This window comes from Sinocyclocheilus anshuiensis, unplaced genomic scaffold (genome assembly GCF_001515605.1).
Source record: "Sinocyclocheilus anshuiensis isolate Anshui unplaced genomic scaffold, SAMN03320099.WGS_v1.1 scaffold1154, whole genome shotgun sequence".
Taxonomy (NCBI): domain Eukaryota; kingdom Metazoa; phylum Chordata; class Actinopteri; order Cypriniformes; family Cyprinidae; genus Sinocyclocheilus; species Sinocyclocheilus anshuiensis.
The window spans coordinates 1,612,338-1,631,086 of NW_015542345.1; the positions used below are offsets into that span (position 1 = coordinate 1,612,338).

The window sequence follows — 18,749 nt, forward strand, 5'->3', positions numbered from 1 at the left end:
CGAGTCAATCATTGTGTTGAACACAAGAACCAGATCCATCAGATTTGGGAACAAATCATTCAGACCAGTTTTGTGAACTAGATCAAGTGATTCGTTGAAAATACTTCATTCAACTGAGTCATTTGACACCGCTACTTCAAATTATATTGCATTTTTGGAGCTTGAGTCCTCAATTACTTCCATTATATGAAAAATAGTGGACAAATTATTCATCAAATAAAAATCTCCTTCTCTTTCAATGGAGGGGGTGAAATACAGGTTTGGACAACATGAGAGAGAGAGAAAATGATAACAGGATTTTCTTTCTGTTCTTTGCAATTTGCGTATGTTATTCAATAGCTCAGGCATATGTTTGACCACAGGCCATGATCCAGCTCATGAACCCGATACCAAGTAACTGGAGGGCTAAAATTTGAGAGGTCCAACTGAAAACGTATACTTCTGCTCACATTACTCTAAATATTCTATGCAAAATGCATAACAGATAGCACAGCAGGTTGACACTTTGATCTTTGCTTATCTTGGTCCGTGAAATTTAAATGATTGGATTTCATCCAGCTCATGAAATCGTAACTCTTGCAGCTCATTTCAGCTTTGATCCTGTTGTCCATCTGCATTAGAGTCACCAAGGGATATTGGAAAACAACTAGCAAACAGGGGCATGTCATTGCCTATGAGACGGCGCAATTGTTTCAGAGGGAGGGACTTGGGTGGTTTATACTAATTTAGTCACATTGAGGCATCATCTAGCGCATCAGTCCTGCCACCGTGTCACTGGTCCTTTTCCCCATGTGTATTGAATTCCTATAGGCTAATCCACTCCCGTTTCCCTCTTCCTAATCCTGCGATGTAGCAGAATGCTAAGCGTACTCATGTCAGCCTTGCATTATGCAGCTTTTCTCTGGGTTCCCGGTATCTGCAGCTCTTCTCCACTCCACAAGGATTAGTGAAAATGCTATGATACAGCATGAGCCCTAGACTAGCACTGATTTAGCCTGTGTTGAACAAATAAAAATGCAGTTTGCTTCTCAAGCTGCGATCAGGTTAGCATTGGCACTTTGTTATTGTGCTATCTTGGCTCTCCCTGCTTCTACCTTGAGGCTAAGAGTGAAGAAGAAGTGGTAAAGAGGACTCTGAAGTCTGCCAATTATCAGTTAATAACCAACAGAAGAGTTCTATTAGTGTTTGTTAGCGTGTGGGAGCCGCTTGTGATGCTGTTGTCAGGAGGATTGAAGATTTCTTTCATCGGAGTGGAGTGCCGCTTTGCTGTAGTGACTCTAGGCTTTTCATTCGGTTTGCTGCACTCTGTGTTAGCCAAGCTTTGTGGATTAATTGCTAACCACAGTTTATTTAATGATAAAGTTGTAGAGCCCCAGCTCAGCTAAGTGTTGCAATATGTGTGGTGGAGTTATGGATATACAGATACTATGTACTGTTTTTGTGTTATTGATACCATTGCTAATTTGTCGTACGTTTTGATGGCTTAAAACCTAAACATACTGAATAAACTGTCAATGGTAGAAATGCTGAAAAGGACATTTCAAAATGTTGATTTCTACTCAATGAATTTAATTAAAAATGAATCAGTGAATCTCCTATTAGTGTTGCTATACTGTAGGTCTTTGTGTTTGTAGGATCTTAGAGACATTTGGTTTATCTCAGATTCCATTTATTTCAACCATATTAGATTTGCAAAACCTACTTTTGTAAACTAGTCTTAGTTTATTTTCCTAATCTGCACACAATTTTGCCTGTGTCATGTTATTCCACAGTTATGGATTAGCAAAAACAGTATGAGCATGCAGTTTAGTTACATACTGTACAATGCAGTGCATGCAACCTAATTACAGGCAATGAATGCATTAATATGAATTAAGATATGTCTGTAAAAGGTTTTTGTTTTAGAATATTCATATTTTTGTGAACTTATTGGTTTAAGTAGTCATTGTGCTTGGTTCCAGCTATTTTTAATCATTGGATTATATAATAAAAAAAATGTCATTATAAATGTATATACACGTGAGGGTTAGTAGCAGCTTAAAATTAAATTGATAAAAAGTGACTGAAGAATTTTGCAAAAATCTTTTGAATTTTAAAATGCTGTTCTTTTAAAATTTTTATTCATCAAAGAATCCTGAAAAATGTATACAACTGTTTACAGAAAATGGTTAAATAGAAAATTCTAGTAAAATTCTAGTAATATTTCTCAAAAGTACTATATTTACTGTATTTTTGATCAAATAAACGAAGCCTTAAGCATAAGATTTTGAATTTTGAATTTGAATTTTTATAATTGTATAATATTTGTATAGTTATTGTCATCACAATGCATAATATGTTTTGCAATTTCAAAGCTACATGTTTTATAATGTGTTCAGACATGAGCTTAGAAGAAAAATATCTCTACAAATTTTTCCTTTTTATTTGAGATGTGGTCCCTTTATGAGTCATAAAGGTAGACCACAACTTGCATAACTACGTAATAACTCTGGGAGGGAGGATACATGTTCTTTTGTGTAGATTCATCACATATAAAATGCATTGAACAAAGCGCAGGTAGAGTAGGGATTTGATTACTGTCACAGAAAATCACCTCAATGCATACCACATCATTTGTATCGCTTTAAGGATTCTGTCCCCAAACCTCCTCAAGCCTGATGACTCCTGTTGATAATAGAGTTGATTGGAGATTATTCCACATATAAGGCCAGTGAACAAGTCTTTAGTGTTGCTTTTTGGTTGAAAACATTGAAAACTTCAGTATCTCCCTCGTTTATATAAGATACCTTTTAAAAATATTCTCATGTTTGTCTAGATGCTGTGACACTTTCATTGTGCATTTGATTACGGGATTAAATGTGGACATATTGCAGGCAGGATAGACTCTGCAAGGGAAGCTAATATGGGTTTCCTCCAGATGAGTTCATGACCTATGGAAAGGACGCTCACCACCTGGAGCTGGCATACAGCCCATCACCCAGAAGGGTGGGGTGGATACCATGTAGAGCAGTGGGTCACTGGGGCCAGCAGCTGTGTGGCCGCCCTCTTTCTTCATCAACAAATCTCTCTTGAATTAGCTCACCTAGTGCCCTTTCCCCAGACGAGCACCCAAACACAAGTCTTCCATCAAATCTCTCTACGAACGCTCTCCTTCTCCCTTTGGGATCTCCTGTGTTGCACCTGCATGTGAGCCAGAGGCTTAGTGGAATAAGGCATCCTGATGCTAATTAAATGGCCTTTCAGGTTATTTAGTCACTTTGAGCTGAGCTGCTGACTGTGAACCACTGACCACTAACGTAGACTGAATTTGAGTGATGGATACTATTATGATAAATTTAACATGGCCTACCCTGAACTCTTAAAGGAATAGTTCACCCAAAAATGAAAACTGTCATCTTTCACCAACCCTCACGTTGTTCCACTTGGAAAACAAAAGATGTTTTGAACATTGTTGGTAAGCAAACCATTTTGGAGACCATTGACTTCCATTGTAAGCAGATTATACATATTTATTAATTATACACACAAATTTTACTTATATAATTTTGTATGTTTATATAATTATGTAACTAATTATATAATTTATATATTTTTGTAATTATTTTATTTATTTTCAAATTTATTTTAATTTATTTTTGTCTAAAATCAAATTTTTCTTTAAAATTCCATATTCATTTTGGCACAGTGCAAAGTAATACAAACATGAAATGTATTTCTTCCTTGTTCTTCGTCAATCTCTTTAATGTGCTGAGCAAACTGGGGTTGATGTTGATGATACCTTACACCAATAATTTTGTATTATAAAGTATTTTAAAGTAAAGACCAGAAGTTAAATACACTCTTAGCATCTTATGCATTTGATTTCACCCATACTGTATAATAACTGTATTAGCATAGACCCATAGGTATTAAAGTAACCCTTCACTCTGACAGGCTATTATGAGGTGCCACAGGTCAGAAAGCACGTCTGAAATTCCATACATAAAAAGAAGCATTCAGGATGGGCCGGATTAAGTCAGTTTTCAGAAGCAGTATATTACCTCTGCAGTTGGACAGGAGTCATGCCAGGTGCCGCTCGAGAACCCAGAATAAATGTGTTGCTGGGGAATCATGTAGCATGTGTCTTAGACTCATAGGGACTGCTGCTGAAGCAGATATTCAGGCAAATGCACTTGCTATTCATTGGAGAATGGACAAAGACAAAGCAATCTCCACCTGTGAAGATTGCCTGTGCTCCTCACTGAGCAACAGTGTTCTCAAGTGACTCAGAAAGCCTCAGTCTGTCCCTTCCCTCCACTAGCCGATCTCTGCTGCCCGCAGGCTGCCATATGTGCTCCTGCCATGACTGGCATTTAATTACAAATTAGACATTTTTGTCACCGCAGATGGATGCATGCTTTAAAAATGGGATACATGGTAGATATGCAAGAGGAAATAAAACTCTGCGTGCTAATGAAAAAAGAAGGGAATGGTTCGGAGAAGGGAGAAGCAGAGCTCTCGGCTGATTGAAATTGTCATTTTGCCAACATTATTTTGGACCTGTTTATGTTTGCTCTTTGAAAAAGTGGGGAAAATGGGAAACGACTGCTGGAAATAGCTAGCGGTTGATGCCCAGTTTCCACTGGGGGCAACATTAAAGATATTCAATTCTCATAGATACCAAACTCTCCTCTCTTTCCCTAATTAAATTAGATGTGCTTTCTGCCATCTCTCCCAGCCTTCTTTCTCACATTAAATATAAACATTCCCAAACAGCGGCTGTTTGTGGTCTGTTAATATGGCGTGATATCACGCAACATTATGGTCACCGTAAATATGCCACCCACCACTTGAAGTGAGCCACATTGCTACATTGTAATCAGAGAATCATTTTCCTAATCAGTATTTTTGTCTGGTTTTCCTGTGTGCTAAAATATATCTGCTAAACATCCTTAAAATAAGTTTAAAATGTAATGTTTTCAAAGATTGCATTTATGCCCTAGTAAAAAAGTAATATATTTAAAATATATTTATTTCATACTAAGTATACTGTAGTTAAAATCTACTAACATGTTTACTGACATATTGCTCAAGACTTACTGATATAAAAAAATTATAATTAAACTTTGTTTGGAGTACTACTTGTGCACAATGCACATTTTGTAATATTAAGCCTAAAATGTGTTCTAATGTCACTATTGATGAAGATCGTATGATCTTTGAATAATATCAGTCTTTAAATGCAAGATATTTAAAGTGTACCTGAAGTATACTTGCAATAGTTCCACTTTAGCATAATCAAATATACTTCAGTATATCTTTAGTTGGACTTAAGCACTACCTTTGCACAATTAAATTGCATTAAGCGCAAAGTTAGTTGTTCCAATTTAGCAGACTTTAGTATACCAAAAGTACAATTGCGGGGTATTTTTATTAAGTGAATAAATATGTCAATGTATTTGTAGTATACTTAGCACAAAATAAATGTATTTCAAATACATTTTAGTATATTTAATTTTTCACTATTTACACATACAAAGCAACTTGCAATGCATTCAAGCTAAACAACTTCCCTGAGAGTCGAAACCTATGACCTTGGCATTATTTGAACCATGTTTGAGCTATAGCAACAAATTCATTTGTTTTAAAAAATGCTGATTCTGGTTAATTTTTTATTTTTCATAATTGCATCAAATTAACATGTTCTCAGGTCTATAAGATTTAAATTTTTTCTTTTATTTTTCATAGCTGGAGGCTGCGCTTCACAATCCTGTTCAATGTGCTTTACTTGGTTTCTCAGCGGCGAGTACTTCACTTCCTCAAGGCTACCTCTGGGTAAGTAGAAACAGAAGCACATAAAATATACATAGTATCATACGCACACAGTGAAACGGTGACATCAGAGATCGAAGAGACTTTAATTATTATTCCTCACCATTAAATCCCATTTATGCAAAACAGGTCTTAATTCCGAACATTGTTTAAAACTGGCAAGCATTAATTTACCATTAAGTTATGGTGGAAGTAACCTGTATTCTGCAAAGACCTTTTCTCTGCAAAATAAAACAGGTTTTCATAACAAGCCCTGTGAAATCACCTTTAAAAGTTTCACACAGTAGTCTCGTTCTCCTCCCTCCTCTGGTGCAATGGGCAATTTATCACATAATCCCCCAAAGCAGGGGGATAAATCCAATTCGAGCCTTGGTTGGACACAAAAGGACGCCCTTGCCTGTGTCTTTGAGTTAATTGTTTTTGTGGGTTATTCTAAAGAGCACTGAGGGTGGACTTGGGTGGATTTAAAAGATACAAGGAGACATTCAATAGGAAATTATATCTGGCCGGATTAGGACCTCGTTTTGGTGCCAAAAATCCTTAGCATTGCATATCCAAAATATAATTTTCTCGACATCTGATCCTAAATCTAAATCTCACTCTGCAGCTTAAATCGTAGGGGGTCCCTTTTAAAAAAAATCTCAGTGCATCCATTTAGTCTCAGTGGTGCTGCCGGTGTTTCTCATTAGATGTGTTAAAATGTGCTATTATGTAGCATTCGTAAACTTATTTTCTGTGCTTCGGAGCTGTGTTTTGCGTTTCTGCCTCTTTTTCAGATATATAAATGCATGTAGGCTTGGTCTACTGCATCCTATAAGATGAAATGCAGTCAAACAAGCATGGTAATGGTTTTGGGGAAGAAATAGTATATAAAACTGAAAAATACACTCGGATGTTTATTTAAGGCATTTATTAGCAAGTAAACTAGTGTTACTGCTTCGCTTGGTTGAGTTGTGGCTGTGAAATAATCATTATTTATTCGTTTTTGAAGGACTGTGGAAAAATTATCGTTGATCTAATTCATATTTCCATAGTTTTACAGTCATTTTTCTCCACACAGGTCTATTATTGTGTTTGCAGCTATTTCAGATGAACCCAAGTCGAAGGCTGTTAAAGCTATCATATTATGACTATAATAAGCTGCGATGTGGACCTGACTTTACACTGCTAGCCAAAAGTCTATCTGTGCAAACCTATATAGCAGGGTAAAAGAAACCGTTAAAGCAATCAACACATCTTCCGCTTATAGCAGGTGTCATTTTCTCAGTGAATTCGACTGGACTGAGAGATGTGAGAAGAGGGGAAATGATTCAGTCGTTTGCTACTTCCCAACTTATAAGTCAGTGATAGCACATTGTCATATCACAACAGGCAGTTTTCACTGCTAGCGTTCCAAATGAGCAGTGACAGTAATCAGATCACTCTAAGATGGGCTGCTGGGATTTTTCTCATGGCTCAGATCAAAATAATGACATTGTTTCTAATCAGTCCAAGATAGTAAGCTAGCCAGTCATCCACCAAATTCACTCTTCCTTAGCCTCTTCACTTCTAAGACTGAGGCTTATTTATTGATTTGTGTGTGTGTTCACAGTGTTCTTCCTGGGATTTTATTTATTTAGTTGGTTAGTGATAATAAAAATAAGTAGTTGCTTTTTTTATTGTTTGCCAATGCCATGTTTTTGGGTAAAATGTTGTTTGCAGGGGCCTTAGGGAGTATTTCAAAAAACAGTTTGGAAAGGATATATGCCTTTTAGTGCTGCTAGTAGCAGAAGTAGTACTAAGTAGAAGTGTTTTTTTTATTTTTTTTTTATTATTATTAAAATGTTATTCAAATTTTCCACAGGATGTTTCATTGGATTTGGAATTGGACTGAAAAGAAATTGAAATTTTAGGAATTGAAACTGCAAGTTTTTTGCAATTTAAAAGAAATTCAAACAAAATGGAAAGACAAGATAGGTTTTCTGTTTAAGGTCTTTGTCTTTTAGCCTGAATATAGATTTTCATCTATTTAAATGTTACTTCCTTTAGTTCTATTTACACGACACATCAAGAATTGGATTGGAATTTAAAACTCAATTTTGAATGGTGCATACAGCATCATTTTCACAGTTTTCTATTCTCTAACTATAAATCCAAACATATCTAAAACATTGGGTAAAGGATGTCAAAGGCAAATGTTTGAATATGTGTACAAATAGACAGATGAAGTCTTTCTCCCCAGACTACCTTTGCTCCCTTTAGGCTCTTAGTCAATTTCAGCCTAATTAATGCTCTGTTGTCCAGAGCTTTGACTCTAAGGCTGGTTTTCATGGCTTTCCGGCCAAAAAAACAGAAATGCGTCCAGGGCACAATTCCAGATATCCACTCCTCCAAACAAGTACTTATGAGTTTGTCAGGGAACTGTAATTCCACCTAGTCTGTGGAGGAATTGAATCGAAAAAAGAGGGGTGGATCATCGTCAAGTTTGCGAACATGGATTTGAGCCTGTCTGAGAAAGTGGGAGAACAAGGGCCTGCTGGAGGTTGCGGCTGAGTAGGAAAAACGCAGAGAGATTCAGTTATTTTCCTAGCTTCTTGCCCGAAGATAAGCCCTCCCTATCTCCCACTGCGCTGCTGCAACAGGCCGTTATTTGCTCTGCCTTGCTCTTCCCAGCCCACGAGACCTTGGCCATCCAGATTGTACGCTGCGATACAAATCAGACAAATGATTGCATGCAAATTAGAGGGGAACTGTAAGGCTAAAGACTATATTTAGCCCTGCCATTTTGCTCACATAACATGGCTCTAAATGAGAATTAATCGCTGCTGTCCGGCAGCATCCCTCCCATTTTGCTGTTGTTTTCCCGTTCTTTGGTTGAGATTACGCTCCACTCGGCCAGCCCCAGTCGCTCAGTGTCCTGAGGTAATCATAAATGATGGCCCCTAAACAAGGGCCGCTAATGAGGCCAGCAGACTCTCTGTAATACTCTTTCCCTTTATTTCCCTCTTTTTTTGTATGGATTTTGTAATTGGAGCAGTTTAGTGCCGCACAAGGAGAGATGAGCCAATTTGTGTGGTGGGCATGATGGGATGCTGATCAGTTCGTTTAATTTCTAATAGCGAGTGGGTTGCTTTCATTGCATTATGCATGAACGAGTAACCATGAGAGAGAGCAGAGTGCGAAGACAAACACTATTTTTCACGAACTGGGGGATTATTAATTTATGATGCAATGCAATCCCAATGTGTTACAAGAGTCTGCATTTTAAAGCAACTCGCTAGGAAAATGAATGGGTGCAGAACCTAGATCAATTGTTGAGGGAAGGTACCAGAGGATGGATTTATGAGCAGCACTGTGCTGAAGTCTTATTCTGTCAACTACATGTAATTTCAGCAAGGATCGAGTTTGTCATCTCAGTCTCTGTCTTAAGAAGGCGATCAATCATCAACCCAAAGGAAGCCCTCCATTGTCAAACAGCTCAGCGGCTTTCAAAAGACGTCTCTCCACCCCACCTTTTCCTCTACTTCAGCGATGAAAAGATCCCTGGAGTTTCAAAAAAAGATGTTTGAAGTTATCAAGCTGATGCTGGGAATGCATTAGGGGTGATAGAGTATGAATTTTAGAGACTTTATCAAGCGAAAGACTATGGGTTCGATTTTTACGAGATGTATGATTTTAACTTTGCAGGTACTGTGGAATTTAAATTGACAGGAATAAAATAACAGGGCTGGGAAACCTTAAAGTACACAGGAAGTGAAAGAGTTTTCTGTCTTTTGAAATTTCCTCTGCATGGTTCTCTGCACTGGAAGTGAAAGCACAAAGCCGAGGGAGTGGTTGAAAGTGGCATAAAAACAGAAAGCCCTTCCCTTCCTCTATTATTTTCTTTCCCTACCTGTACACTCATGGATGTGAGAGAGCGGTTTTGGTTGGATGACTACCTATAATAGCGGTGTCCTTGCTCTGTTTTTGCAGGTAGCCGGTGGAGGTGATTCCACTCAAGGCCAGGTGGACATCTTCTCCTTGAACAGACCCACACCTCGGCCTGTAAAATCCCTCCAGATGGGAGCTCGAGTGAGGTGTTTGGAGTATGTGCCTGAGCCCACCCCTTCAGAGGACAACAAAACCAGCCCTCACAGCTCCATGGGAGTTGGAAATACTATTTGTGTGGGACTTGATGATGGCAGGTAATATGTACACAGGGGAAAAAAATGGAAAAAGGGTAATATATACACTGAAAAAAATCAGTTGTCACTGTGAAATTGCTAGTAGATTTCATAATTAGTATAGACAGCAAGTAACACATTGAATTAAACATGATTTTTTTTTTACAGTGTAGACCGTTTTATTTAAAAAATATGTATTGTGTTCCTAAATTAAAAATGTTGGAGTACCTGTTAAATATCTAAAGGCACCTACAGAGCCAAATTAAGGTTGCTCTGAGGAAACTAGATTCACCCAAGCCTTCAGTATCAACGATATTGATGCTGCTTTGGTTCTATGTAAATGAAGTGCCTCATCAATGCTTCCTTTATTTTCCTGTCAGCTCACTTGGCCGTGAGAACCAAGCGGTAGCCAAGACTAATAGCCTAATAGCTGTTTGTTTTGAGCACATGTCTAGCTATAGGGGAAACGAGAAAGGTAAAAGCCTTTTAATCAGATTTAAGGTGCCATTACAGACACTGCAGTGCACATAGGGATAAGAAACAGGTGACGACTATCCTCGTAAGTTTTAGCGACTCCAAAGTCATTTAATGGAAAAACAATTTCAGTATGAAAAGGATAAAAGTTATTCGGCTTCATTAATTTCCTAACATTTTACATGTGTAGTCGCATTTATGCCGTCTGTGTAGATGCACCTTTTTGTGGTATATATGCATCTTTGTAGTATTAAAACAGGAAAAGTTTACCACTTTGTTAAACTTTTGGGTAGATATGTGGAGAAGTTTTTGAGGTGCAGTCATTTTGGCAGAAATTAAACAAATTTCTCTCTTAAAATCACTGTGATTTTCTAAATAAGTTAAATCATTTATGAATGTTGAGAAGAACAATATGTATTCTGAGATATTCTTTATGCAAATGAAGGGGACTGATTAGCTACAGAGAACAGAAGTTCTCCTTTTTAAAAAATAATTTCACAATATCAAGGCAAATGAACAGTGGAAATAAGGCATTAGCTTTCCTTTCTTCATTTTAAAATTATACTTCTTCCTGCATAGATGTCCTTATATATCCTTCAATGTTTATCTCCCAAAGCATTCTGGTCTATGGCAGTATGGACACAGCCGCCCAATGTCTTGTGACTCTCCGTAACCCCGAGGGCTGTCCAGTTCTGTGTCTCAAACATTCCGGGAACTTCCTGTTCGCTGGCCTGCGGGATGGAACGCTGATGGTGTACGAGAGACATCACGGAGGTACGAGTTACATAATGTTTGATGTCTCATTATATTGTACGCTCATGCTGCCTTCAAGTACACCTGAGAAGCTCATACTTCTAAGTTAGTTTCCAGCTGTCATGCAAGTTGTTTTCCATTTCCACGGCCCTTCTAATGTCCAAGTTCAGATATCATAGAGTCTTGGTCTTTTATGTAAACAAAACTTTTATTTCAGTATTTAATTCAAGGCCTCATAATTTGCACGAGGCTGTATATAGTTGTTTCTCATTTGCTTTTATGTATTATGCCAAACAAAGCTTATTTATTCTACATACATTGTTGGCGTTTGTTTTGGATTGTGGGTAATCACTTCGGATTTAAACGTCTATGTTATTTCTATCCTATTAGGCTTGTTTTTTCTCTTTATCACATTAGCACAGAAATGGGCAGTTACATTCAGTATGTTTTCTCTTTCCTTTTTCTCACTAACGGGATTAAACGCTAAATGGGTGGGATAATTAAGAAGGGTAATTATTAGTATGTCCCCAAATGAAAGGGACTCAATAGAGTGAAAGGGTAATCAAATCAAATTAATAGTGCAAATTAATCTGATTGTCCCCGTGTTCAATTTGCTCTTTCATCAACCTTCCATTCAAACATTCAGGGATGTTTTTTTTACAGTCCCTCCTCTGTTAGCTGAATGCCTCAGTGAGTATGTGAAAGATATTAGTTCTGTCATGTATTCTGAATGCATTCAGAGATGAGACAGGGGTGATAAGATTGTTCTGGGTATGTTTTAGTTAGATGGAAAGCCAATAGATTCGGGATTACCTCGAAAGCAATTTATGATTTCACAAGTCTGTCCTCTGCTCGCGCCTTATTCATTTGCGGTGCGTAAGTGTGGGCTAATGACAACAGAAGATGGGCGTGCATGCAGAACTCTTGCATTCGGAGACATGATAGATAGCGAGGGACTGCGCTGTGTGTGTACGTGTATGTTGGGGGTGGTGCAAGGCAGACAACCCTGGCACAATGGGTTTATCACAATGCACTACTTACCTGGCTGTCAACAAGGAATTATCTCCAGCGAAGTGGAAAATAAGATTAATTATGCTGATGTGCAATGTGGCGATTGAATATTACTATTCATATAGTGGAAAGAAATGAATTACAAGCAGATATATTCCCTGGGAAATACAGGCTGGATTTTTAAAAATGTATTTCTTGTTATTTTTTTTTATTTATTTTTTTTTTCAAACAAAACAGTTAATATTGTAATAAACACTGGGGTCTCACATGAGATTAATCAGAAAGCTTTTTGAAACGTATGAGCAAGCCGAAATTGCTTGGGGATGAGATTTTGTGTTTTTCTTCCCATTTTTTCCTAGCTACATTAAGAGGGCAGGATCATTTTGTTGTGTTTAATCAACAGTTTGCAGAATTTATAAGGATAATAATGAGGTGTCTGAATTTCCGTAGAAAATATGTAAATATATTACACCCAGAAGCAATAAGCGCCCAACTGAATGAGACTGCGTCTCTCCTCCTTCCACTTTATTACTTTTGGAGCAATAAAGTAAAGACTGCATCTGCAGATGCTTTGAGTGTCCAGATAAGTCCTCTCCGCCCCGAAGGTCCTCGATTTGCAAGAGGCAAATCTGAGGCGGCCCTCGTTTGAGTATGAGGGGGTACAGAGCAGCTGAGGGGATGTTTTCAAAGCATATGTATGAAAAAAAAGTGGGAAGACTGACATTTTGAATATGCCATGCAATTAACCTGAGGAAGTCGGAAGTCATTGTAAAGCTATTCTGGTTTCAAAGGCAGAAATAAACAACTTGAAATGTTAATTAAATGGCTCGCTGTGGTTCCCTCTCTAATTTTGCTTCATTAAAACATTGTGATGGGGGCGAAAAGACGAAGAAAAAAGCTTATGTAATGCATCCCATAATGGTGTCCATGGTGGCTACAGTGCAAACCCTGTGATTAAAACTCAAGGAAAAAGTCTGGCGTGTTCTGCGCACTCTGGAGAGAAACATATAAATTGGATTACACAACACGCTGCAGTTATTAACATGGCACTGTTAGCGCATTAGCATAGAAAGCTCTAGTTTTATTGAGGGAGATATGCAGTCCACAAACACCCTTTGCAGTGCTTGCTCTAGCTGTATGTTTTTAAGACGTAGCCAGAAATTATACAGTTCCACCACCAGTTATACATATTTGTCTTGCAAACACAAGGATTTACTCTTGAGTATTAATGAAACCAATTTACTTTAAGTGACTTGCTCAGGGCAAAGCAGTGGAATTAGCATGCAGCGCATTTTTGTAGGTCCGCTATTTGAAGCATTCATTTATAAGGAAAATAACAGGAATTTACTAGCTTTGAATATCTTTGGCCATATTTGAAATGTTCCACCAGATAGGATTAGTGATTTGCCTTCAAGCAAGGTATTTCACAAGCCTAATTGTATTCGCTACTCATGTACTTTTACCTCGTTTTTCTGTTTTCTCTGTCATAAAACTCAGAATATGCAAAGTGATATATTTTGGGCTATTTTCTGGGTATTACATTTTTAAAGCTCATTACGATCAAAACAAACATAAACCATTTTTATATTTATTGTGTGAGAATTAGTATTATTAATAATAATAATTAAAAAAAAACAGTTTGCATTATACTTTTTTACAAGGACAGCAGTGTCAGCATATGATTTATGAAATGTATTTGAAAAAAACAAGGGCTGCAATTTTATAACAAAATCTCTTTTGTCAGTTATTGCTCTTGATGTCACATTATTATGGATAGAGAGTCGGACTTGTAACCCGAAGGTCGTGGGTTCGAGTCTCAGGTCCTGCAGGAATTGTAGGTGGGGGGAGTGAATATCCAGCGCTCTCTCCACTCTCAATACTACGACTGAGGTGAGACCCTTGAGCAAGGCACCGAACCCCCAACTGCTCCCCGGGTGCTGCAGCATTGGCTGCCCGCTGCTCCGGGTGTGTGTTCATGGTGTGTGTTTGTGCGTGTTTGTTCACTACTCACTGCTGTGTGTGTGCACTTGGATGGGTTAAATGCAGAGCACAAATTCCAAGTATGGGACACCATACTTGGCCACACGTCCTTTCCTTTCCTTTCCTTTCCTTTCCTTTCCTAATATAATACATTAATAAATCTAGCTCTAACCACACAGGCAAAACTATCTAAGAACCGTTTGTGAATTAGTTTATTGCTTTTTACAAATTAGAAGAACAAACTTTACATTGGTTATTTTAGTAGCATGAAAAACCAAACTGTTATTCAAACTGGAAATAAATTATTAGTTATAATTGTTATAATGCTCAGTTCTCAAAGTACACATGTAAATGTAATGCTGTAGTTGACACATTTAATTTTTTCACATTTCACTTTAATCACAGAAGACATAATAGATTAAATTTTTTTGCTGTCTTATCTTGAATTTTGGGGCATTTAGCGTGCCCATAGTTGAAGTCCAAGAATCTTGATAGACATAAAAGTCTTCTTACTGTGAACTTACTGTGTTTTTTTGTCTTGTAGGGGAACTGTGGAACCAGGACTCCTGTAGGAAAGTAACAGTTGGCTCAGATCCCATCAGGACACTACTTGCCTTGGAGGACTCGGTCTGGGCTAGCTGTGCTAACACAGTAATTGTAGTTGACGGCTCCAGTTTGTCCACTCAGGTAGACTCATCATTTCAAAGCTTTACTCATGCTGATATGCTTTCACATCAAACTTTAGCAAATGGAAGAGCACAGACTATGTTTCACAGGCACTTGGCCAACACTGACTGACAAATTAGCTGGTGTGTGAAGATCAATAATCCTACCGAAGAGCCGCAATCCATATGGCCAGGGTGTCTCCTCCGGGGTCTCTTTTTTCCCCCTCTTACTTTTAAACCACACAGGATGAGTAAATAGTTCTGACATACTCATAATCTTCTCTGGCTGTCTCAAATATGGAGGAGCTGTACCCCGGGGATCTACCCCATGGGCCTCCATAACCCTGAGCCTTCCTTTAGTTCTGCCTTCTTGGGTTTTATCTCTGGAATCAAACATCTCTTTTATCCTTGGAGATTTCTCTGGATGCGCCCATCAGAGAGGAGATTTGAGCTAGTGGTAGGTGAGTGGGCCCCTGCTGCTTTTCGGTTGAGCCTCCACGGTTCAGGCCAGTGCTCTGTTTTGTTCGACTGATTACATTGTATCCCTTTCCCTGCTGAGCCATGCAGGCCCAGTAGCTGGAGCGGGAAGCATCTCCTCTACAGCTGTAAATCTGCCTTCTTGGGACTCGTGGCAAAGTGGCATACAATGATGTGTGTCGGTGGGATAAGCAACAGAGCCTGTGCGAATTTGTCTCTCTTGTCACCAGTTTTAGGGAAGAATTCCACACTACGCAGCGTGCCACCTTGTTCCCCTGACCCGAAACGATTGAGGCCGCTGGATCGCTATTGATGTAGAATGCCGAAAGCATTTCAACCATGGTACTGCGGAGAAAACAAACAGTGGTGGTTGGGCACGTACACACTATGTAGGCCCTCTTTACACCTGGTAGTAAAGGCCGTGAAACGTCAAGCTGACATCTAAGAACTAGCTATTATGTATGTGTGAAAAAAGTTGCGCTTTAATACACCGCAAAGACTACAACCATTGGCCAACTAGCATGTACATTCTGAGGAAACAACCGTCTGTATCAGCAGGTGGCAGCAGTGTATATTCATTATTCAAAAAGGGAAAACGAATCTAGGACTGACAGCCAACTGGATCCAACTAGTGTGGACAGTGCAGAACATACCGCAAAAAGCTGGCAGGCGCTCAAAGACGACCCAAGGTTGGCCACCCGCTGGTTTACCGTGTAATGGCCTTAAGATGCATCAATCAAACATCTTGACTTAATGTGAGCATTATGGGATGTGTTTTGAGAAAGTGCACGAAAACAATTGATTCAGACTTCACTATGTTGTGCCAAAACACACAGAATACAATGAAAATCCTTTGCATTTGCTTCATTTCCCGCTCCCTCATAAGCAACGTAATGGTTTCATTCATTCAGTGGGCCACACTCTGCGCTCCCTTAGAAAGTGATGTGTAGTTTTACAAAATAAGAGGGGATGGTCTGAACTCAAGTGGTCACAGGAGATGCATTTGAAACGCATGTTAAGACCAAGTGTAAATGATAATATGTCTCAGCGGATCACTTGTGATCACTGAAAACGCATCTTAATACCAGGTGGAAACAGGGCTGTAGAAATCCTTTCAGAACAGTAAAAGCTGAAGAGTGAAGTCCCACACTCATTTAATGAGTGGTTGTTTAAACATGTTGCTCTTGTAAGCACTGTCACCTAGTATTACAGTGGACTAATGAAGGGTTAGATGGTAGGTGGAGGCGTGCTGTGTTTTGTCCGCTGGTAGTACAGTGCTCTCCTGCTGTGATATACTGATGTAGTGTCTGTCTTAGGGTGAATTGGTGGAGGCAACCTCTGTCTCTGTGTGAGACTCAGTAACTCAGATCATACACCTGAGGCCCAATTTATACACATATGTAGAGTCATCATAACTGTAAATGTATACGGATTTTCAGAATGTACTTAAAAATAAGTAATAATAATCATATTATATATATATATATATATATATATATATGGAGAATGTGGTAATATTGTAAAGAAATACAGTGCATCAGTATTTGTATCTCAAATTAATATCCTGTGACTACGTATGGCTTACTGTAACAGTGTGTTACTGTACTATATGTGGATAAATGCTTTATTTAATCACATGACAAACATGATGTTGCAAACTAAAAGCTCATTGGTATTTCAGCAAGCAGCTGTGATAAATTAACTTAGGATGTATGTGCTTCACATGGTCATTTATTCACTAGATGGTTTTATTCAAATCAAATTTGTGTAGATGCCAGGCACATATGTATGAGATTGCCCACATTTTTCAGTCATGTGGTTGTTTTATTTTATAGCTGTAAAGCATTGGCTGTGAACAGTTATAGTATGCTGTATGAGTTAACATTTTGGACACCGTTTACTCCTGTATTTAGCTCTGTCCACCTAAGACAGCTGAAAATTGGAACCTTTCATTTTCTGAATGTGAGCCCACCATTTGCGCTGAGAGATTTATAGGCCTAGTATTAAAATACAATACCATTCAAAGGTTTGGGGTCTGTAAGATAAAAAACAATTTAATTAAAAAATTGTTAAAAATAATTAAATTGCAATTAAATCAAAATTTTATATTTTTAAAAAGTAATTTATTTCTGAGATGGCGAAGCAGCCATGGCTCCAGTCTTCATTTTCACATGGTCTTCAGAAATTATTCTAATATGCTGATTTTGATAGTTTTGTAAAAAAAAATTATCAGTGTTGTTATTATTATCAAAAAAAAGTTGTGCTGCTTTGTTTTTGTGGAAACCCTAATGCATTTTCCAGAATTCTTTGATTAATAGAAAGTTCAAAAGAACAGCATTTATTTGAAATAGAAATCTGTTGTAACAATGTTAACATATACATTCACAACAGTATTACAGATGGAAATAACCAGTTGATAGAAGTATTCTTCTGGTGTCTTGTCTCTGAAGAAATAGTACAAGCAAAATAAAATGAAAACAGAGAGAGAACAAGAGCAAAGGCAAACACTGCCGACAAGTCAATTAAAAGCGAAAACACATCAAAGGCAGTTTCAGTCATCTCCCTTGCTCTCAAACAAAAGAAGCTCCCTTTGGCAAGGGCACGCAAACAGGTGCTAATCCCTGTCCGCTAGTGTGCAGAGGAGAGAACAGTCTCTTGCACCCACCTCACTCCCTCCAACTAATCTGCCTCAACCCCAGACTGGAGAACTAGCTGTTTGTAAGAGTTCTCAGGGCTCCTCAGTAGCACCACAGACCTCAGGGGGCTGCGTGCAAACCCTCGATAAGGAGCGCGGCTCCCTCATACCTCATTAGAGGATCAGGCATGAAATGGCTCCTCTTTCCCTGTGGACTTTTAAAAAGGTGTTTGGGAGGGGGTGTATTGTTTTGTGAGACAGTGAAGCAAGGCTCCGCTGTGAATCACTGTGAAATCAAAGAAACTGGATCCTGAGTCACTGAAACCTTCATGATGTGTGGCCCTTGAACCCACTGGTCGGATGGTGATTTTGAAGGCACAAAAATGCTGTGCATTGCAGGAAAAGATAAAGGAAAGAAGGTGTTCATTTGCATTAGATTTTGCTTTTGCGGAGCAAAATTATTTGTTGTCTTATAACAAATAAAATAAAACGGTAAGCAGAAATGCAGTTTACAAGCATATTCAAAGGGAAGATTCTGTATTTCTTTTTGTCTGTGTGTGTAAAACCTGATGATGTTCTCCAGTATGACTCCATAGATTAATAGAACATCTTGTACATTAGTAGAAACGAGAACAACTAACAGTGTTGTGCAAATTAACGGCAAGCAAAAGTATGCTTTTTGATATCGTGTAATGGTTGCAACAGCATTAGATCTTGTGGAATGCTCTTCTGCTTGAGAACCTTAGACAGTGAATGCTGGATTCCTATAGGTGGTTTGCAATCACGTGATTCTGATGACGC

General features: G+C 38.3%; 1 protein-coding gene across 3 annotated transcripts in view; it reads left to right on the forward strand.

Annotated features, from left to right (window-relative positions):
* The window catches only part of LOC107691316 (rho guanine nucleotide exchange factor 10-like protein), a 118,990-nt gene that overhangs the window by 88,232 nt on the left and 12,009 nt on the right, over positions 1-18,749 (forward strand). For all 3 annotated transcript variants that reach the window (XM_016489863.1, XM_016489864.1, XM_016489865.1), the window contains 4 exons: positions 5,728-5,814; positions 9,763-9,974; positions 11,044-11,201; positions 14,716-14,858. In XM_016489863.1, the coding sequence (XP_016345349.1) occupies positions 5,728-5,814; positions 9,763-9,974; positions 11,044-11,201; positions 14,716-14,858 (600 nt within the window). The remainder of the gene's footprint in view (positions 1-5,727; positions 5,815-9,762; positions 9,975-11,043; positions 11,202-14,715; positions 14,859-18,749) is intronic.